This window comes from Salvelinus sp. IW2-2015, linkage group LG2 (assembly GCF_002910315.2).
Source record: "Salvelinus sp. IW2-2015 linkage group LG2, ASM291031v2, whole genome shotgun sequence".
NCBI lineage: Eukaryota > Metazoa > Chordata > Actinopteri > Salmoniformes > Salmonidae > Salvelinus > Salvelinus sp. IW2-2015.
Window position 1 is genome coordinate 29,955,852 of NC_036839.1, and position 23,896 is coordinate 29,979,747.

The following is a 23,896-nucleotide window of genomic DNA, read 5'->3' on the forward strand; positions in this document are numbered from 1 at the left end:
TATGCCAGGATAGGTAGGGGTGCTGCAGCACACCCCTGATAATTGATCCTCCACCAAGATTCACAAGTGGGTGCGAAACCATTGTGGCCTGTAAGGCCTCTCCAGTCTGTGAAATTGGTGCAGATCGCGTGATGATTGCTTGGGTGCTTTCAGCAAGCTGGGATCGGGCAGATTTGTCTTGTGCAAAGGACACATGAATCAAGCCACCGTACAAGGTTGTGTCCTGGAAAGAAACACTTGCTCCTTTCTCCTTTGACAAATGTTCCCCAACCTGAGATGTTTTACCAGCAGACACATGCTCCGATGCCACACATGCCAGGTCACAATCAAGTGTGTGGATGTGAAGGACCACCCAGAATCAAACCCCTTCATGGCCACCCAACCTCCAGACCTGAACCCCATGAAAACCTCTGGAATGTGAATTCAAGAGGAAGATGAATGTCAAAGCCATTAAACAAAGCCAAAGCTGCTTGCATTTTCTGCGCCAAGTGCATAAAGTCACCCACATCAATCTTTTTTTGTTATTTTACCAAGTGTCTTCTGCCAAATAAATGCTCCTAAATGACAATATTTTAATTGTGAATTGGCGAGATAAAGTTTGTCAGTAGTTTATAGAATAAAACAAACAATGCTAATTTTACACAATACCATAAAATAGATTAAAACCGAGAGAAACCTGATAATTTGCAGTGGTCTCTTAATTTTTCCAAAACTTGAATGTATATATGTACCACTGATTATACAAACATTAACGCACCCTTCCTCTTTCCAGACATAGAGCTGACCAGGTGAAAGCTAGATTCCTTATTGTCGTCACTGTTAAATTCACTCATCAGTGTAGACGACGGGGTGCAAACTCAAATTAGCGAAGGTGTTCTAATGTTGGTATACCTCGGTAATTATGCCAACCTTCCTGTTCGTGCATGTAACTCTATGTCAAAAATGAAGGCGAGTGGGAATTGAATCCCCATCCTCCCACCGCATTTCCACACACCAACCTTCTCTCTGTATTAAAGAAGAAAAAACTAGTCCTTCAGGCAAAAGTGTTTAGACGCCTGGGTTTAATGTTATCCCTAGGTGAACCTATCCTGGTGACCTTTATCTCGGTGTACATCTATCCCTACAGGTATAACATTTTATCCCTAGGTTTAACATTTCATCCCTAGGTGAACCTGTTATCCCTGGGGAACTTCTCTAGGTGACATGTCCTAGTTCAACATTTATCCCTAGGTTAACATTTATCCCTAGGGTTAACATTTATCCCTGTTGAACCTTTATCAGTGACCTAATTCTAGGTAACATTTAATCCCTAAGTCTAAACATTTAATCCCTAGGTTAACATTTATCCCTAAGGCTTAACATTTAATCCCCGGTTAATGTTTATCCCTGCGGAACTTATATCCCTGGGTTAACATTTATCCCTAGGTAACATTTAATCCCTGGGAACCTTTATCCCTAGGTTAACCATTTACCCAGCGTTTACATTATATCCCTGGGTTAAATGTTTATCCCTAGGTTAACATTGATCCCTGGCGAACCTTTACCTGGTTCAACATTATCCCTGGGGAACCTTATCCCTAGGTTAACAGTTTATTACCTAGGTTAACATTTTATCCCTCGGGAACCTTTATCCCTAGGTTAAGCATTTATCCCTAGGTTTAACATTATCCCTGGGTGAACCCTTATCCCTAGGTTATAACATTTATCCCTGGCAGGAACCTTTATCCCTAGGTTACATTTATCCCTAGTAACATTTATCCCTAGGTGAAAGCCTTTATCCTGGGGGAACCTTACCCTAGGGTAACATTTACTCCCTAGGTAACATTTATCCTGGGGACCTTTATCCCTAGGTTAACATTATCCCTAGGTTAACATTATCCCTGGGGAACCTTATATCCCTAGGTAACAGTATCTCCTGGGAAACCTTTCCTGGTGTTAAAGTTATCCAGGTTAACGTTTATCCCTGGGGAACACCTTTATCCCGTAGGTTAGTTCTTCCCTGGGTTGAACGTTTATCCCTGGGTGAACAAATGCCTGTGTGCAAGAGGGAAGCTACTCTAGGAACATTTTAGCTGGGTTAAAGAGAGGGCTAAGGGAGTCAGTCGTGAAAAGCCCGAAGAGCAGGAGAAAAGAAAGAGAGAGACAGAGAGAGCAGGAGAGAAGAACCACCACAGCAGATCGCCTTGTGCGCGAGTCTCTCATCCGTCAAACCCAATGAAAAAGATGTGGTGGGGGTAATACCCTGGTCACGTGTCCTTTCCTCATTTACAGTTCCTCAATGATCTGGTGTGTTTCCATACTGAGCCAAACAGGAGGGGAGCACCTCACACACCATTGGTCCATGTAACACAATGTGGTGTTGTGGTGTGTGCAGGGCCGGCTCCAGCATAAGTTGACTTAGCGGTCGCTTAGGTCCAAGCCGCCTAGCACCCCTGTGACCCAGAAATGTTAATAGTTTAAGAATTTTTATAATATTTTGTGGAACATGTCGGAGATCCCAACTACAGTTGAGAGTTAGAATAGTAAGAAATAACAAATGTTGCAAGTTCAATATTTGGTTTGCATCCAGCAATTCTTCTCGTGTTAGCCATGTCAGCGATACAATTTTTAGATTGGTAGGTTAGTCACTAGATCAGTCAGCAGGACACGGCCAGGGCCAATAACCTCCAAGGGTCCCCATTCATTTTGTTAGTCACTCTCACTCGATATCATTAAACATGCATAAGTCATGCCAAAAATATGTAGAATTGCAGGAAATTAGCTTATAAATGACCAAAATAATTATCTGCCCCATGGCAAAATGAGTAGAATTGCATGACATTTTTATAAAATTGCTAAAATGTTTCTCTGCCTCATGCAAAATGTGAGAACTGCAAGAAAACTTATTTTTCCAATAAAACCTTAAAAAAAAATTGTGCTCAGTGAGATGCCTGGGTTAACGTTTATCCCTGGGTGAAGAAAGACTGTGGTTAGCCTGGGTTAAAGAGAGGTCTAAGGAGGTGCAGTCATTATCATTAACATGGTATAAAGTCATGGAAAATGTGTAGAATTGCAGAAATTAGCTGCAAAAAACTGCTGCCCCATGGAAAAAATTGTAAAATTGTGGGTGGGAGAAAGAGATGGGAAAGAAGGAGGGGTGGACAGAAGGAGTGGGAGGGAGGGAGGGAGGATAATGACACGTCACAACACAGTTCCCTGCTCATAGCCCAGACACAGAGGAAACAGTGACCTTGGGCTCATAGCCCAGACACAGAGGAAACAGTGACCTTAGGCTCATAGCACAGACACAGAGAAACAGTGACCTTGGGCTCATAGCAACAGACACAGAGGAAACAGTTATTTTTGGCTCATAGCCCAGACACAGAGGTAAACAGTGACCTTAGGCTCATAGCCAGACACAGAGGAAACAGTGACCGTGGGCTCATAGCACAGACACAGAGGAAACAGTGACCTTAGCTCATAGCACAGACACAGAGGAAACAGTTATTTTGGCTCATAGCACAGACACAGAGGAAACAGTGACCTTAGGCTCATAGCACAGACACAGAGGAAAACAGTGACCTTGGGCTCATAGCAACAGACACAGAGGAAACAGTGACCCCGGGCTCATAGCACAGACACAGAGGAAAACAGTGACCTTGGCTCATAGCACAGACACAGAGGAACAGTGAACCTTGGGCTCATAGCACAGACACAGAGGAAACAGTGACCTTAGGCTCATAGCACAGACAAACAGGGAAACAGTAACCCTGGGCTCATAGCACAGACACAGAGGAAACAGTGACCGTGGCTCATAGCACAACACAGAGGAAACAGTGACCTTGCTCTCATAGCACAGACACAGAAGGAAACAGTGACCTTAGGCTCATAGCACAGACACAGAGGAAACAGTGCCTGGCTCATAGCACAGACACAGAGGAAGACAGTAACCCTGGGCTCATAGCACAGACACAGAGGAAACCTATCACCCAGGTCCTCATAGCACAGACACAGAGGAAACAGCCCTGGGCTCATAGCAAGACACAGAGGAAACAGTGTCCTTGGGCTCATAGCACAGACACAGAGGAAACAGTATGGTCAATTGGGCTCATAGCACAGACACAGAGAAACAGTGACCCTGGGCTCATAGCACAGACACAGACGGAAACAGACCTTTGGCCAAGCACAACACGAGAAAACAGTGACTTGGGCTCATAAGCACAGACACAGAGAAACAGTGACCGTGGCTCATAGCACAGACACAGAGTGAAACAGGTACCCTGGCTCATAGCAGCAGACACAGAGGAAACAGTAACCTGGGATCACAGCATGCAGCCAGTGCGGTGGCTCATAGCACAGACACAGAAGGCAAACAGGACCGCTGGGCTATACGCACAGACACAGAGCGAAACAGTACCGCGGGCTCATTGCACAGACACAGGAGGAAACAAGGAAACCGCTCTGGGCTCATAGCACAGACACAGAGGAAACAGTACCTCGGTCATAGCACGACACAGAACGTAGCTGTACCGTGGGCTCATAGCACAGACCACAGAGAGGAAACGAGTTCTCCTGGGGCTCATAGCACAGACACAGATGAAACAGTTACATCTGGGCTCAGAGCACAGACAGCGAGGAACAGTGAGCCCCTGGGGACTCTATAGCACAGACCCAGAGAAACGTGCCTTCTTGGGCTATAGCACAGACCACCAGAGAAACAGTAATCTGGGCTTCATAGCACCGACACAGAGGAAACCTGCCTGGGCTCATAGCACGACACAGAGGAAACAGTTACGCGTTCGGGCTCATAGCAGCAGCACAGAGAAACAGTTACCTTGGGTCATAGCACAGACACAGAGGAAACCGTGGACTGCTCTGAAGTAAAGGACAGTCGCTTGAGTCCTAGCCAGACCGGAGAGGAATACAGTGACCCTGGGCTCATGAAACAGCTACAGGGAAATGTCTAGGTCAGCACTGACACGATGAACAGTCCTTGGATCATAGCACAGACACCAGAGGAAAGCCAGGACACCTGGGCTCATAAGACAGACTCACAGAGGAAAACAGGTTCCTGTGGGCTCATAGCACAGACACAGAGGCGAAACAGTGACCCGGGCTCATAGCTACAGACACAATGAGGAAACAGTGTACCTTGGTGCCATAGCACAGACACAGAGGAAACATGACCTTGGGATCAGAGCACAACACAGGGAAACAGGACCCTGGGCGCATAGCACAGACACAGAGGGAAACAGTTACCCGGCTCATAGCACAGACACAGAGGAAACAGTGCACCCTGGGCGCATAGCACAGAACACAGAGGAAACAGTTACCTTGGCTCATAGCACAGACACAGAGCAAACACTGACCTTTGACTCTTTATACTGGGGCGTGTGGGGGACATTATACTGACATCTAAAAGAGGATGATATCCTTTATGACTCACACTACAGACAAGACTCAGACATACCACTGCAGTGTTCCGAATAAATGAAAACATCTGAATACGAATATGACTTGAAAAAAGACAGGTGGATGTGGTTGTTAGTTAGAAGACACAAAAATTGTCCCCAATTGTTATTTGCTTTATTCTGCACCGCTTAGAGCAATTCAGCACAGCTGGAGCGACCCAACACAACCAAAATGATGAAGTTTAGCACCACAGTACAGGGCAGCGACTTTCCTGCAAGCCAACAAAAGAGCCCTACTGTGCACAGCACTCCCCCAGACTTGAGAATGCATGAAGATTAAATCCAGAGAGCATGAAAGTAATTAGCCTCCCCTACGAATTGCTCACTTGCTAGCTTGATTCAGCCATATGACTTGCAATTCAAAACTGCAGATTAAATTGAAAATAATGCAAAGGAAATAGACCTCGCACTTTTTCTGCTTCATGGGGAGCATAAGCGGGCGACGGACAGAGCAGACACCACATCACGACAGCCGCTTAAGGGTTAGTCGCACTGCAGCGGGATGTATGTGTATCTGGTGGAGACAGTAGCCTAAGCAGTCCTTCAGAGAAGCGACTTTACATAACAGCGGAAGTCACACGGATCGGTTTTTTTATTCTAGTGGGTGTAGTGGGTGAGTGAGTGAGTGAGTGATGTGAGTGAGTGAGTGAGTGAGTGAGATTGATGTGAGTGAGTGAGCGAGTGATGTGACCGTGAGATGAGGATGGATGAGTGAGTGTGTGTTGTGTGGTGTGTGGTGTACGTTGTGTGTGTGTGTGTTGTGTGTGTGTGTGGGTGTGGGTGTGTGGTGTGGGGGTGTGTGTGTGGCTGTGGGTGTGTTGTGTGTGTGCTCTGGTGGGTGTGTGTGTGTGCGCGTGTGGTGTGTGTGGGGGTGTAAGATGGGAAGAGATGGATGGAGGCCGTGTGCTGTGCACTGAGTCCCACTGGCCTTTTCCTGCTCTACTTTCTCAGACTGCACTAGAGCAACACACTCACCTGTCTTCACAAGGCAATCGATGGACAAAGATTCAGCCGAGAAGCCACTCGGGTTATCATTGGCTGTTCTCTCCTCTCTCTGTCAGACCACAGGGAAATGCAGCTCAGAAGTGTCTCAGACAAAGTTTTTTGTCTGTCTGAAAGGGTCACTGTTTCCTCTGTGTCTGTGCTATGAGCCTAAGGTCACTGTTTCCTCTGTGTCTGGGCTATGAGCCAAAAATAACTGTTTCCTCTGTGTCTGTGCTATGAGCCCAAGGTCACTGTTTCCTCTGTGTCTGTGCTATGAGCCTAAGGTCACTGTTTCCTCTGTGTCTGGGCTATGAGCCCAAGGTCACTGTTTCCTCTGTGTCTGGGCTATGAGCCCAGGGAACTGTGTTGTGACGTGTCATTATCCTCCCTCCCTCCCTCCCACTCCTTCTGTCCACCCCTCCTTCTTTCCCATCTCTTTCTCCCACCCCAATTTTACAATTTTTTCCATGGGGCAGTTTTGCAGCTAATTTCCTGCAATTCTACACATTTTGCCATGACTTATACCATGTTAATGATAATGACTGCACCTCCTTAGACCTCTCTTTAACCCAGGCTAACACAGGCATTTCTTCACCCAGGGATAAACGTTAACCCAGGCATCTCACTGAGCACAATTTTTTTTTAAGGTTTTATTGGAAAAATAAGTTTTCTGCAGTTCTACACATTTTGCCATGAGGCAGAGAAACATTTTAGCAATTTTATAACAAATGTCATGCAATTCTACTCATTTTGCCATGGGGCAGATAATTATTTTGGTCATTTATAAGCTAATTTCCTGCAATTCTACATATTTTGCCATGACTTATGCCATGTTAATGATATCAGAGTGAGAGTGACTAACAAAATGAATGGGGGACCCTTGGAGGTTAGGGCACCTGGGCACGTGTCCTGCGTGACTGATCTGTAGACTAACCTACCAATCTAAAAATTGTTAGCTGACATGGCTAACAAGAGAAGAATTGCTGATGCACAACCAAATATTGAACTTGCACATTGTGTATTCTACTATTCTAACTCTCAACTGTAAGTTGGGATCCCGACATAGTTCCAAAAAATATATAAAAAATATTTAACTATTAAACATTCTGGGTCAAGGGGTGCCTAGCGGCCTTGGACCCTAAGCGACCGCTTAAGTCACTTATGCCTGGAGCCGGCCCTGCACACACACACACACACCACATTGTGTGTACAATGACAATGGTGTGTGAGGTGCTCCTCCTCCTGTTTGGCATCAGTAATGGAAACACACCAGATCATTGAGAACTGTAATGAGAAAGACACGTGACCAGAGGTATTACACACACACACATCTTTTCATTGGCTACTGACGGAGACTCGCTGCACAGAGCGACTGCTGTGGTGCTCCTTCTCTCTCGCTCTCTCTGTCTCTCTCTTTCTTTTCTCTCTGCCTCTCGGGCTTTTCAGACTGCACCTCCTTAGCCCTCTCTTTAACCCAGGCTAAAACTGTCCTAGAGCTAGCTTACCCTCCTTGCACACAGGCATTTGTTCACCCAGGGATAAACGTTCACCCAGGGATAAACGTTAACCTAGGGATAAAGGTTCCCCCAGGGATAAACGTTAACCTAGGGATAAATGTTAACCCAGGGATAAAGGTTCCCCCAGGGATAAATGTTAACCTAGGGATAAAGGTTCCCCCAGGGATAAATGTTAACCTAGGGATAATGTAACCTAGGGATAAAGGTCCCCCAGGATAAATGTTAACCTAGGGATAAAGTTCCGATAAATGTTAACCTAGGGATTAAAGGTTCCCCAGGATAAAGGTTCACCTAGGGTAAATGTTAACCTAGGGATAAATGTTAACCTAGGATAAAGGTTCCCCCAGGGATAAATGTTTAACCTAGGGATAAAGGTTCACCCAGGGATAATGTTAACCTAGGGATAAATGTTAACCTAGGGATAAAGGTTCCCCGGGATAAATGTTAACCTAGGATAAATGTTAACCTAGGGATAAAGGTTCCCCCAGGGATAATGTTAACCCAGGGTAAAGGTTCCGCCAGGATAAATGTTAACCTAGGGATAAACATTTAACCCAGGGATAAATGTAACCTAGGGTAAATGTTAACCTAGGGATAAAGGTTCCCCCAGGGATAAATGTTACACATAGGGAATAAATGTTAACCCAGGGATAAAGGTTCCGCCAGGGATAAACATTAACCCGGGGATAAATGTTAACCTAGGGATAAATGTTAACCTAGGGATAAATGTTAACCTAGGGATAAATGTTAACCTAGAGATAAAGGTTCACCCAGGGATAAAGGTTCACCTAGGGATAAATGTTAACCTAGGGATAAATGTTAACCTAGGGATAAATGTTAACCTAGAGATAAAGGTTCCCCCAGGGATAAAGGTTCACCTAGGGATAAATGTTAACCTAGGGATAAATGTTAACCTAGGGATAGATGTTAACCCAGAGATAAAGGTTCACCCAGGGATAAAGGTTCACCTAGGGATAAACATTAACCCAGGCGTCTAACACTTGTGCCCTGAAGCACTAGTTTTTTTCTTCTGTAATACAGAGAGAAGGTTGTGTGTGGAAATAGCGGTGGGATGGGGATTCAATTCCACACTCGCTCATTTTGACATAGAGTTACATGCACGAAAGGAGGTGGCATAAATATACACTGAGTATACCAAACATTAGGAACACCTTCCTAATATTGAGTTGCACCCCCGTCATCTACACTGATGAAGTGAATTTAACAAGTGACATCAATAAGGAATCATAGCTTTCACCTGGTCAGTCTATGTCATGGAAAGAGGAGGTGTCGTTAATGTTTTGTATAATCAGTGTACATATATACATTCAGTTCTGGAAAAAATTAAGAGACCACTGCAAAATTATCAGTTTCTCTGGTTTTACTATTTATAGGTATGTGTAAAATTAGCATTTTTGTTTTATTCTATAAACTACTGACAACATTTATCCCAAATTCCAAATTAAAATATTGTCATTTAGAGCATTTATTTGCAGAAAATGACAACTTGTAAAAAATAACAAAAAAAGATTGATGTTGGGTGACTTTATGCCACTTCTGGCGCAAAAATGCAAGCAGCTTGGCTTTGTTTAATGGCTTGTGACCATTCATCTTCCTCTTGATCACATTCCAGAGGTTTTCAATGGGGTTCAGGTCTGGAGGTTGGGCTGGCCATGACAGGGTCTTGATCTGGTGGTCCTCCATCCACACCTTGATTGACCTGGCTGTGTGGCATGGAGCATTGTCCTGCTGGAAAAACCAATCCTCAGAGTTGGGGAACATTGTCAAAGCAGAARGAAGCAMGTKTTCTTCCAGGACAACCTTGTACGTGGCTTGATTCATGTGTCCTTCACAAAGACAAATCTGCCCGATTCCAGCCTTGCTGAAGCACCCCCAGATCATCACCGATCCTCCACCAAATTTCACAGACCTGGAGAGNTGTCCTTCACAAAGACAAATCTGCCCGATTCCAGCCTTGCTGAAGCACCCCCAGATCATCACCGATCCTCCACCAAATTTCACAGACCTGGAGAGGCTTACAAGCCACAATGTTTCGCACCCACTGTGAAATCTGGTGGAGGATCAATTTATCAGGGGGTGCTGCAGCACCCCTACCTATCCTGGCTATCCTTAACCATGGGAAGTTCTTAGCTCTGGGTTAGGCTGAATGTATTCTCTGTGCTGGTTAGCACACACACCCTCAAGTCCTGTCATATTCTATGTCCACTATACTTATCTCCTAGTTATGCAACATGAAGCACACACACACACACACACATACACACTACCAGCAACAACAACAACAAAACAAAGCTGTGATCAAAGTCTATGATCTTATTGGACACACTGCTGAATAACAATCACAATCAGGAAGGGTGTGTTTGTGTTCATTTGTGTGAAGGTGTGAGAATGTGGTTGTGTACATATGCATGTTTACGTGTTTGTCTGTGTGTGTGCGCACAAAGCTGTCACAATACTGTCCCATCATCTTAAATAATCCCAGTCATGCGTGAGATGCGATTCCCACAAACAATACAAAGGATGGCCCACGTCACTGACCCTCAACCTAGAAACTCACTCACTCTAATAGAGCTGACATGCTTCTCTAGTCTATTCTACGTGACAGTTATATATGTACACAATTTAAACTAAAAGTTCTGAAACGTTTCACCCAACTGAACAGACCCCAGGTTCTCACTGTAGGCCTAAACTTTTGTTATGCTGTCTAGCCCGCATGATGAGGGAAGGAGACGAGGAAGAGAAGAGACAAGTAGGCGTATAATACTTAGTGTTGGGACGGGCCTCTTGCTGGACACATGGTGGAGTGAGGGATTCGCGTGTATGCCGGTCATTATAAAGAGACCAGAGAAGTGCTCGCAAACACAACCTCCAGGCTATGGGGTTTCTGGATTGTTATTTATCTGGATTGTTATTTACCTGCTCTTAAGCTGTACCTGCTTGGGTTGAGAGTTCTAATTAATCAATTGATCTGCCGTCCCTTCACGTTGCCAGGTTAGTGTATAACAAGGATAATTAGCCAGTTTCGCTACGAGTAAGAGCAGCTGCAGGCTGTGATGAAAGAGCTGCTGTTCACCCCAACTAGAACATAGACTGACTTTGTTAAGTATTGCTTTGCCGGTCATTTCTAACCGTTTGACGTGAACACAAAACAAAAGTTTAGCAGACAGTCTCAGCTGCCCTCGTTTGCTCATCAGCGCCTCCATATAAACAGCGCAGTCACGAGGGTTCTATCTACGCGCTACTTGCACAGCCGCTCATCAGCCGAAGCAGGCTATGTTAGAGCTGGCCTGGAACTAAAGCCTGCACAACATCGTTGTCTACTGGACCAGGAGGGAAGAATATTGTAAAGGGAATGGTTAGGCCTGTTACACACATACTAAACTATGTCAAACATGTTGTAAACTACTGCCCAACCATAGAATTAGAATGAATTATTGTTCACTCATTCTAATTATATAATCTTAAAACACACACACACCTCAACATGACATTTACCACTGACCTGCTCACCACCACATATTTCTCCTTTGATGTTGGCATGATAATTGCTACAGCAGAAACAGACTGTCCAGCTGGAAAATAATAAAATACATCCATACATGTCATAAACCTGTAAACATGCCATACAAAATTCATAAACCTGTAAACATGCCATACAAACTTCATAAACCTGTAAACATGCCATACAAACTTCATAAACCTGTAAACATGCCATACAAACTTCATNTAAACCTGTAAACATGCCATACAAACTTCATAAACCTGTAAACATGCCATACAAACTTCATAAACCTGTAAACATGCCATACAAACTTCATAAACTGCATGGCCATGTACGGAAGGAGAGTTTTCCTGGCCTAAAGAATAACACTAGGGGATAGGGTAATATCTGCACCATGTTTATTACCCCCATTCCATTTGTCATTGTATTCATTTCCTTTCTCCAGAGCTGGCCTTACAACATGGCAAAGTTGCTATAGTGACGGGAGGCACCAGGGGAATTGGCTATGAGACCTCAAGACACATGGCCAGCCTGGGGGCACACATTATCATAGGTAGGCCTACATGAAGACACCATACTGTACACCATAGGCCTACCAATGTGAATGTGTTATACCGTCCAACAGTACCATGAACTGATTAATATACTTAGTTAATATAATTATTTAATTTTATACTTAATTATATGTTTAATACCCACGGACAGAAATATTTAGTAGGCAAATTATTTCCTCAGGGCAGGTTTTTAATGATCTGTTCAGATAGGCAACTTGTCCTGGAGTGTATGTGGGTAGTTGTGTGGTTGTGGAATTTAGCAATGTGTGCATATAGGCCTGCTGTGGCAAGGGACTGTGTTTGTGTGTGTGTCTGGATGTGCGTGTGGGTTTGCGTCTCTCGCTCTCTCTTTCGCTCTGAGTGTTTACTGGGTGTGTTTACTTAGGAAATTAATTAGATCAGCCTCCTCTCTTCTCCTCCCCTCCTCTCTTCTCCCTTCTCTCTCCCTCTCTAGCTGGACAGAATGAGCTGAAGGGTGTGTCTGCTGTGAAGAGGATTTGTGAGGAGAACAGAGAGGCCAAAGGTAACATACACAGTCCACACAGTCCTGTTTGCTTTCGTGCGTCCATGGCTCTTGATATTACTGATTGGACTGTGAGTGATCACACCTTTTTGCAGGTAGAAATCAGCTCCTAGTTAAAAAGCAGAATGACTGTTAAGAACTGGAGCTGTGCACCTCTGCTCTAGTGCGTCACGTCAATTAGAAGTAGAGACGGCGTCATTGAAGTAGATTTCCTCTCTGGAACTGTTGCATGATCTATTTCTCTTTGTGAAGATTAAGAGGTATGGCATTGAGGGGTGTTAGGGAGTGGGGGCGGGGAGGGAAGCGTGACGGTGCTCTGAATGACGGGGGTGAGTTGGGAGATGAAGGAAGTGGGGGGAGGTGAGGGTCATGTAGCTCTGTCCTCTGAATGACAATGTGCCGATGGGGCGATGAGGTGGGGGTAGGGAGGGGTGCGTGTGAGCGTGTGTCTGAATGACAATGTAACGGAGGCGTCATTAGTATGTGAGGCAGGTGCTTCTCACCAAACGTCCTCTGGCTCTTCGTATGCGTGTTTGTCTGTGTGTCTGGAGGATAGGAGACAGCGCAGGAGAGAGGAGAGGAGAAGAAAGAGTACACGCCCAACGGGCCAATGGATGTCAAGCCTGCCCTCAGGAGCCCGCCTTCCTGGGTATAATACCGGGCTCACATCTATTTCATCAATTCAGTACCACTCTTCAGCGAGCCCAAATCCCCTGATGGTGATGGGCCAAAATGAGTTATACTTCAGGGAACAGTAGTTAAATTCATAACTGTACATTCCCTTTCAGTCGGTCACTCAGTATAACATACTATGGGGACATAAATCACACCCCAAGCCATCTCAGAGGGTGCCAGACTAGGAGGCCCACAGCAGCCCAAGCACACACAGGTTTCACCGGCTGCAAAAAGGGCTTTTGAAGCCAGAAGCCACCTTTTCCCCTAATACTTACCCCTAGAAGCCTGAACTGTCAGAGCCCCATACAGGGAACCAGAACCTACTGCAACTTGGCTATGCGATCTGACACGATGCCACTGCAGCCCAAGTCCATAGACCCCATGGTTCCATGAAAAATACATACCTTGCGAGCCTGAAATGTCAGAATTCATACAAGGAACCCAAAACAACAGAACACCTGTCGTGACTTGATAAAGTGCACACGCTCACTGCATAGCATCGACCAGAGTCGATGAACCACGGGAGCCCAAGTCTCAAACCCACAGGTAACTGTCGTAACCCTGATAAATGCGCAACCTGCACACTAAGAACACTATGAGCCACACTGTGAGCAATTAGGTCTAAGCAATAAAACCTCACAAAAGCATTTTTCGGGAACCCCAACTCGCTGCAGCATAGACATCTCCAATCTTTATGCCCCTGAACAATGCCCAAGAAGCCTCCACACCCCTAGTGGAGTGAGCACGCACACCACTAGGCAACCCATGTCCTTTGCTGACATATGCCAGGGAGATAGCCTCCACAATCCAATGAGAAAGATCTACCCCGAGCTGGATTAGCGAAACAAACAAAAAACTGGTCACAAACGCGGATATCCTTGGTCCTAAAGCGCGCACCTGACAAAAAGTGCGCCCCCCGAACTCAGGCCATGCAACCTTCGTTGTTTATTGGAAGCTAACGGTGGAGGTGAGACAGGGAACATCTCGAAAGCCAGGGACCTGTAAGACACACAGTATATATATGTACAACCCTCTAGTAGAGGGCGCACGTGTTGACTGTATAGTCATAATCACGTTTGAGGATAAACCCCTAGCCGCCAAATTCAACCTTTCAGGGGCCAAACCCACAGATCCATATTTGCGGTCGTGGGCGGCAGATTTTCCTGTGTGCCTGGGACAATAGATCCCGATGACACAGAACCCTCCAAGTGGCCCCGCCCAACTGGCGGATGATCTCCGGAAATGAGGGTTATCTGGGCGAACCGGGAGCCACCATAATCAACAACATTGAGAAGAACAGACGAAAATGTGCATTTTCTCGCGATGCATAAAGATCTACATCAGCCCTGCCAAACCGGTCCCAGGGGGTGCACCCACGTTGAGAGATCCGGGAAGATACGTTGCCCTGAGTGACAGGAAATGTGCTCTGCTCCATACAAGCAGATAACAGGGAAGGTTTAGGAGAGAGAGAGACCGTGTTCCCCCCTGCCTTTTGATGTACGCCACCGCTGAACACCAAGGAACCTTGGGTAGAAACAATGTGCTTTCGTGGTACTGCCGTTCTGATACCCGGCTCACAATGGGTTCGGGGACTTCGGTAACCAGTAACTTGCCCCCATTGACCGAGCCACATGGAAACACTGTTGCCACAGTAAATGGTCGGGAAGGAGGGCCCCGAGAACACGCCCCCTCCCCACATCCAGCTAGGGTCACGAGGTCTCCTCCTTCCCCTGCCCTGTGGAGTAATCAGCTTCCAACCCGCTCTTCGGGTAGGAGCGTTGGGCCAGTAACCAAGCTTTCAGTTGAATGCATTCATTGGTACTGACTAGGTATCCCCCTTTCCTTTCTTCTTTGACTCGGCATGGCGTCTGTTCCAAGACGTTCAAAGCTGCTCAGAAGCACCAAAATGGTCAAAAACCATCCTCGAAAAACCATCCCGGGGCACCATGCCTCTGACCTGGAGTGGCAGCACACGACTCCAATACCATCATTAAGTTTGCCGACAATACGACGGTGGTAGGCCTGATCACTGACTATGATGAGCCTATAGGGAGGAGGTCAGAGACCTGGCAGTGTGGTGCCAGAACAACAACCTCTCCGTCTATTTCAGCAAGACAAAGGAGCTGATCATGGACTACAGGAAACAGAGGGCCGAGCATGCCCCATTCACATCTACGGGCTGTAGTGGAGTGAGTCGAAAGCTTCAAGGTCCTCGGTGACAACATCACTAAGGATCTATCATGGTGACACACACTAGCACAGTCGTGAACATGGCCTCTCAGGAGGCTGAAAAGATTTAACATGGGCCCTCAGATCCTCAAAAAGTTCTAAAGCTGCACCATTGAGAGCATCTTGACTGGCTGCATCACTGCTTGGTATGGCAACTGCTTTGCATCTGACCGCAAGGATCTACAGAGGGTAGTGCGTACATCCCAGTACATCACTGTGGCCGAGCTCCCTGCCGTCTAGGACCTTTATACCAGGCGGTGTCAGAGGAAGGCCCTAGAAATTGTCAAAGACTCCAGCCACCAAAGTCATAGACTGTTCTCTCTGCTACCACATGGCAGGTGGTACCGATGCACTAAGTCTGAAACAAACAGGACCCAGAATTGCTTCTACCTCCAAGCAATAAGACTGCTAAATTGTTTGTTAAATAGTTAACCAAACAGCTACCCGGACTATCTGCATTGCCCCATTTGGAATAAATTTTTTGACTCATCACATACGCTGCTGCTGCTGTTTATTATCTGTCACTTTATTCCCAATTATGTCCATACAGTGTCTAACTCAATTACCTCGTACCTCTGCACATCGACTCAGCACTGGTACCCCGTATACAGTCTCAAGAAAAAGTATGTAAACCCTTTGGAATTATCTGGATTTCTGCATAAATTGGTCATAAAATTTGATCTGATCTTCATCTTCACAACAACAGACAAACACAGTCTGCTTAAAATGTTCTTGTCTACATTGAATGCATTATTTAAACATTCACAGTGTAGGTTGGAAAAAATATGTGAACCCTTAGGCTGATGACTTCTCCAAAAGCTAATTGGAGTCAGGAGTCAGCTAACCTGGAATCCAATCAATGAGACGAGATTGGAGATGTTGGTTAGAGCTGCCCTGCCCTATAAAAAACACTCATAAAATTTGAGTTTGCTATTCACAAAAAGCATTGCCTGATTTGAACCATGCCTCGAACAAAAGAGATCTCAGAAGATTAAGAATTGTTGACTTGCATAACACTGGAAAGGGTTACAAAAGTATCTCTAAAAGCCTTGATGTTCATCAGTCCACTGTAAGATGAATTGTCTATAAATGGAGAAGGTTCAGCACTGTTGCTACTCTCCCTAGGAGTGGCTGTCCTGCAAAGATGACTGCAAGAGCACAGCAGAGAATGCTCAATGAGTTTAAGAAGAATCCTAGAGTGTCAGATAAAGACTTACAGAAATCTCTGGAACATGCTAACATCTCTGTTGACGAGTCTACGATACGTTATTCACTAAACAAGAATGGTGTTCATGGGAGGACACCACGGAAGAAGCCACTGCTGTCCAAAAAGAACATTGCTGCATGTCTGAAGTTCGCAAAAGAGCATCTGGATGTTCCACAGCGCTACTGGCAAAATATTCTGTGGACAGATGAAACTAAAGTTGAGTTGTTTGGAAGGAACACACAACTCTATGTGTGGAGAAAAAAAGGCACAGCACACCAACATCAAAACCTCATCCCATCTGTAAAGTATGGTGAAGGGAGCATCATGGTTTGGAGCTGCTTTGCTGCCTCAGAGCCTAGACAGCTTGCTATCATCGACGGAAAAATGAATTCCCAAGTTTATCAAGACATTTTGCAGGAGAATGTAAGGCTATATGTCCGCCAATTGAAGCTTAACAGAAGTTGAGTGATGTAACAGGACAACGACCCAAAACACAGAAGTAAATCAACAACAGAATGGCTTCAACAGAAGAAAATATCCCTTCTGGAGTGGCCCATTCAGAGTCCTGACCTCAACCCGATTGAGATGCTGTGGCATGACCTCAAGAGAGCAGTTCACACCAGACATCACAAGAATATTGCTGAACTGAAACAGTTTTGTAAAGAGGAATGGTCCAATATTCCTCCGGACCGTTGTGCAGGTCTGATCCGCAACTACAGAAAACGTTTGGTTGAAGATATTGCTGCCAAAGGAGGGTCAACCAGTTATTAAATCCAAGGGTTCACATACTTTTTCCAGCCTGCACTGTTAATGTTTACACGGTTTAATGTATACTTGTTTGTGTTCTTAGTTTAAGCAGATGGTGTTTGTCTATTGTAGACTTAGATGAAGATCAAATCAAGTTTTAGTCCAGATAATTCCAAAGGTTCACATACTTTTCTTGCCACTGTATATATATACTCATTGTGTTTTGTTATTATGTGTTTTATTTTTCTATTGTTTCACTTTTTTATTTCTCTCTGCATTGTTGGGAAGGGCCCGTAAGTAAGCATGTGACAAATGAAATTTGATTTGAAACTCTGTTGCGGGGAGAAGACGGCCAATCCACCCCCAGGTGATTTGTCGCCCTTCGATATAGCTCCATCAAAGGTGCATTAACCACTAATGGTTCACTCTGCCCCGCTGAATCCAAAGCTGGGGATGTAGGCTGCCCCGGACTGATGTCATCCGATTGACACTCTGAAATCCCTCCAGAGCCAACCAGGGATACTATATCATCCCGGAATCCGGACTCTGAACACTGCCAGAGAAACCGGAATGAGCCTCACACGGCTGGGATGACACCCCATCAACTCCGACCACCTCTGCCGCTCTCTCCCAGCTTCAGACAACCCCATTATCAAGGTCAAATCACCGGAAGACCCTTCAACAGCAGCCTCAATCTTTCTCACTAATTCAGCCCGACGCCCAATGAAAGTTGAGCCCAGCCGGAGACAATGGTCACACAAATTGGTCCGAGCCAAAGCCTCCTGAGCATGTTTCCACCCCAGGCAAACAGGACAGCACTCATGAGTATCTTTCATTTTCATTGTGAAACCACCTGCCCAAGGGCACGGTAAGAGTTTCAAACTCAGATGGTTAGCCTTTTTTTTAAACTTACTCTTACCACTAGCCATCTTACTCAAGCAAGGAAGCACTGGCTACACAAGCAGAGAAGAAAGTAGTGGGTTTTTAGCAAACACAAATCCTACCCAAGCAAGGAAGCATTAGCTACACAAACAGAGCAGAAAGTAGTTCGTTTTTAGCAAACACAAAAACGTATACCAAGACCCAAAACTCGCAACATCTAGGAGGGCGAGTACTCTCTCCCCACTAACAGACACTTTAGTCAGTGCCGAATCTCGTAGTCTTCGTGTGCTTGAAAAGTTTGTAAATTGCGTGACACATTCTTCCTTCAGGCGAGCTGAAAAGCAAAGAATTTAGGAAATGGATGCTTCTGGGGGCGGGCTTGGCATCCCTTGGGCTGTTGATTGGTCGGTGACTCCCCATAGTATTGTATACAGAGTCATCGACTGAAAGGGAACAGTGTGTTAACCAGTGATGTAATGGAGGATAAATGTAAGTAAACACAGCACTGAATAGTGAAAAGTGTTTAACCACCTATTAGCATTTTTTTGTATTAACGTTTAGTTATTTGCCTACCGTCATCTTGATAGGAGCTCAGAATTTACCCACCTACTTTTGTGAGTCATGACTGGTCACTATATTAAATGTAACACTGCAGTAGCTAGGCTACATTTGATAGACAGTAGTGTATTAACAGTGCATTTGATATAGACTGTAGCAGTGGTGCAGTAGTGTATTGGGTCAGAGTGGAGTAGCCCTGGGTACATTAACAGAATGAAAAGCTTGTAGGTGTAAAATGTGCTTATCTCTCTGGCATGGAGCCCAGATCCTCATTGTAATTATCACATGTAGAAAAGGTGGAGTGGAAGGGAGAGATGAAGAGGGGGGGTGGAAAGGATAGGAGGAAAGGAGTGGAGTGTGTCCTAAATGCCCAATTGTTGAGAGGAAAATAGCAAAGCACATGTACACCAAATGCTTCTTATGTTTTGCCAAAGCCAATCAAAACACCACCCGTTTATAGCAAAATCTGCACATACACAGAAAGACAGGATGACAGGTTGGGGACAGAGATGGACAGAGAGGCAGGCAGGCATTCAGACAGGGGCAAAGCTAGCTATAAGCACACAGGGTTAGGGCTGGAATTTGGCATTAGTTAAATTATTCTCATATCAGTATCAAACCCTGGCTTAGCCTGTGTATGAAACACACAAACACACACACACAAACACAAATAGTCCTCACACGCACACAGCCAGAGGACTAGGGCTTTTCAAGCTGTGCGTTTTGGTTTCACCCTGGGTAAATTAATGCTAGTGTGAAACAAGGGTAAGCTAGCCCTAGGCTACTTTTAACCCAGGATAAGTTTAGCCCTGGACTAAAAATCATCCATTGTGAAAGGCTATTTTTGACTCTGAAAGTCACACACACAGACACACACACACACACACACAGAGCAGAGGTCCTACAGCAGGTCCTGCCAGCGCTGCTGCTGCAGAATACTTACTGAATGAGATGTTAGGAGGAGGTATTGGTATCATGTAGTATAATGTGTATGAAGCTAGCAGCAGTTTGTGTTCTCTATTAGAGAAGAGCCTACTGTAGGAGATTAATACATTGATGCTCCTTTGATTTTTCACTACAGACACAGTTAGCAGATTCTTTCTTTTTTTACAAGAGTGCTGATTATGCTGTGGGTGTGTTTGTTTGTGTGTGCTCAAATGATCTGCCTATAGGACCTTCTACCCGTATGTGTGTATTTACAGATGTAGGATCTTAATTTGAGCCAGTTTGCTACAGCAGGAGATTAATCCTGCAGCAACAAGTAATGGAAATTATTAAATGGATTATAATTAATAGTGATTTTTGTAAGGGTGTGATACATTTTTGGTAAGGGAAAACCAAGTCTGAAATTTCTAAGTGGAAATTACAAACTTCAGAAGCCTTTTTAAACCTCAACTACACTACACATTTAAAATGTTCTGTATTGCAGGAAAGTTCTCCTGCAACAGGGTAATCAAATTAAGATCTTACATCTGTACTGTGTATTGTATTTAAATGACTGGTGTGTGTTTTGTGTTTTCAGTGGAGTTTGATCAGTTGAATTTGGCATCTTTGCAGTCAGTCAGGCAATTTGTCCAGAATATCAAGAGACGGGGCCTACCGCTGCACATCTTAGTCAACAATGGTGAGTGACACACAATCAACCAATCAACCTGCCGACCTATACGCTTGATATGAGACTTACATTCTTAAATGAACTGTGTCTTAACTATTTGTGTTTGTGCACGCGTGCAGCGGCGGTCATGTTGGTCCCTGAGGGTCGTACAGAGGAGGGCTTTGAGCATCACTTCGGGGTCAACTACCTAGGTCACTTCCTGTTGACCTTGCTGCTGTTAGACACATTAAAGCATTCTGGGAAACGCGGTTCCTGCTCACGTGTTGTCACCCTCTCCTCGTCAGCTCATGGTGCTGGAGAGATACGACTAGACAGCCTGCTAAACAGGTACACACACACTAGTGGGGCACGGGTGAGCTGTTTGTTCACCTGCACCCGCAATTACTAATAACCCATCCGCATCCGCCCGACTATATGTGATAAAGTGAACATCTGAGGCACGCACCCGTCCCTAATCCACTAATATAGAAAATGCGCTGCAGGCAGAGAAGGCATAACGATTTTTTGGGACAATCTTTTTGCCTGATTGTAGATATGTTTCTGCTTATAATTTCTGACATTTTGGTAGGCTATTTGTTAATCAACTTCTCTATTTATTTATTTTTTATACCTTTGTTTAACTAGGCTAGTCAGTTAAGAACAAATTCTTATTTTCAATGACGGCCTAGGAACAGTGGGTTAACTGCCTTGTTCAGGGGCAGAACGACAGATTTTTACCTTGTCTCGAGGATTCGATCTGGCAACCTTTCGGTTACTAGTCCAATGCTCTAACCACTAGGCTACCTGCCGCCCCGTCTATAATTAGATATATGCAGCTTCTCTTCACTCATTATGTTGCCCTAGAAGACTAAATAAACCCTTGATCACCAGAATAATGTCATAAATTATAGAATGAACGCTTCAATCTAGTTGGCATCGGTAAAGTTTTCTCTGTCATCCCTGCTTCTTTCGGGGCGCAAAGACATTTAGGAACCGGGAAGAAATCATCACAATCATCACACATAACATAGGCATCATCCTCTTTTACCACTTCACCAAATCTATCCCAAACATGACTTTTCCGGCCCTCCCGTCTCTTTATTTTCCACTCCATTTTGCAGCTTTTCTCTTACTGAATTAAACTCTGACATTGTCCTTTTTGTTTCTGTGGATTGACATTAACTTTTTCTGCCCGTTCCCAAATGCATTTGGCGATTGGTGTGTAGGCTATTTGGCGTGCGTACAGTTAGGCCCTAAAGCTTAGGCTTATGCACTAATACCAGATAGCCTAAAATAATGATAGAAAAACCTATAGATTTAAATTGCACAATAATTATATATTTATAGAATTTTTAAGGTAGTGTTTTCTCTGTATTCAATCCAGCCACCCTTCATCCACATAATATTTCATGACCCTAAACCCACCCGCCCAGCGGATATAACTGTGGGGAGTACGGGTTATGAGTCAACCCACGCATCACATACACACACACCCTCCTCTCCTAATTTCCTCCCACTCCAGACCTTTTTTCAACATCTTTCTCCCCCATCTCTTTCAGTCTTTAGGCAGTGTCATTCGTCCCATGCGGCGTACTGCCAGAGTAAGCTGGCACTACTGTTATTTTCCTCCCACCTGCAACAGAGGCTGGAAAGAGGAGGGTTTCCAGTGAGCTCATGTGCAGTGGACCCTGGGATGGTCGACACGTGGCTCTGCCGCCACCTCTTCCCCCCGGTCGTCTTGCACAGACAGTCATCACACGCCTGCTCTTTAGGGTACACACATTACTAATCCAGTATCTAAATAAAGAGAGGACTTAAGTGATAATTCCCCAAACTAACTTGAGCATCACTGACACTACTGTCACAGTTTTCAGAAGAAATCTGAATGATTTATTCAAGAAGCTAATTACAGAATAAGTATCTTAAAATGTGTCCTGTGGCATTTCACTAAGTCAGTATATAGGCAAAGTTAGACGGAGAGAGAGAAGTTGTCAAGATTAAGAGGGAAAATTCTGAATGCATAAATCATTATCCCATGACTCTCAAACACACACACACGTGTTTCATCTGAAAAACATTTGATGGTTTGCTTAATAAGCAGTGGTTGTTTATTTTAGTGGGGTTATTTTAGAATGTGTTGCATTTTTTACATTATTACTTGGCTTGGAGACACTGTTAATGTCTGGAGGATGGGATGGAAGGAGGCAGCTGTGTGTGTGTGTGTGTGTGTGTGTGTGTGTGTGTGTGTGTGTGTGTGNCACACACACACACACACACACACACACACACACACACACACACACACACACACAGTGCTAATCGAGTATTGTCAATTCCACAGTAACAGAATGATGCTGAGACTCAGATTTTTCACTTTATACATTTATGCCAAACAAAAACCAATGATTGTAAAGTTAAACAAACCTACAACTCTATGTACAAGGACTCCTTTTAACAATTTCCACTGAACATTTTATATAAACACATTTACTGTGCAAATGCACATTTACTGAACAGTGCAGATGCAACGTTGGGTAACATAACGACGGTTTGTGCTGTTTGTGCCATCATTCTGTGACCAAACTTTGCATCTGCACTGTTCTTCATGTAAATGTGTTTTTGTAAACTGTTCTGTGGAATTGTTAAAAGTCATCATTGTGCATAGAGTTATATGGCTACCATTGAATTTCCCGTATCTGACTACTGTCAAAGTTTTCAGAATAAATCAGAACGATTTATTCAAGAAGTTAATTACAGAATAAGTATCTTAAAATGTATCATGTGGCATTTCAGTACCATACCGACTTCCGAGTCTATATTTAGGCAGAGAAAGAGTGAGAGGTGAAGGGAAAGAGAGATGAAGAGGGAAAACTTGCCAAGCTTAAGAAAGATGAGAATGTTCAGAATCTCCATAAGATATGCATGAATCAATGTCCCATGACTTTGTCTTTTACAGTTGAGGCATTTAGCAACTCTTATCCAGAGTGACTTACAGTTGTGAGTGCATACATTTTGGTACTTTTTCATACTGGTCCCCCATTGTAATCAAGCGCCATGCTCTACCAACACACACAGACACACACGCACACACACATACACACAGACACACACACAGACACACACGCACGCATCCATACACACATTCACACACACAGACACAAAATTAAATGTTAAAACATTTGCTTGTTGCTAACTAAATAGTTGTTCATTTCATTGGGGTTATTTTAGATTGTGTTGCATATCTTAAAGCATTGGCCTAGAGGCCCTGTTAATGTCTGGAGGATGGGATGGAAGGAGACAGCCCTGTGTGTCTGGAGGATGTGATGGAAGGAGACAGCCCTGTGTGTCTGGAGGATGGGATGGAAGGAGACAGCCCTGTGTGTCTGGAGGATGGGATGGAAGGAGACAGCCCTGTGTGTCTGGAGGATGGGATGGAAGGAGACAGCCCTGTGT

General features: G+C 44.6%; 1 protein-coding gene across 1 annotated transcript in view; it reads left to right on the forward strand.

The window, feature by feature from the left end:
• Positions 1-23,896, forward strand: part of LOC111971454 (polyprenol dehydrogenase) — a 49,041-nt gene that overhangs the window by 6,097 nt on the left and 19,048 nt on the right. Inside the window, 7 exon segments of the mRNA XM_070446299.1 lie at positions 10,845-10,963; positions 11,920-12,027; positions 12,483-12,551; positions 20,372-20,473; positions 20,584-20,791; positions 22,010-22,167; positions 22,170-22,216. Coding sequence (XP_070302400.1) covers positions 10,845-10,963; positions 11,920-12,027; positions 12,483-12,551; positions 20,372-20,473; positions 20,584-20,791; positions 22,010-22,167; positions 22,170-22,216 — 811 coding nt within the window.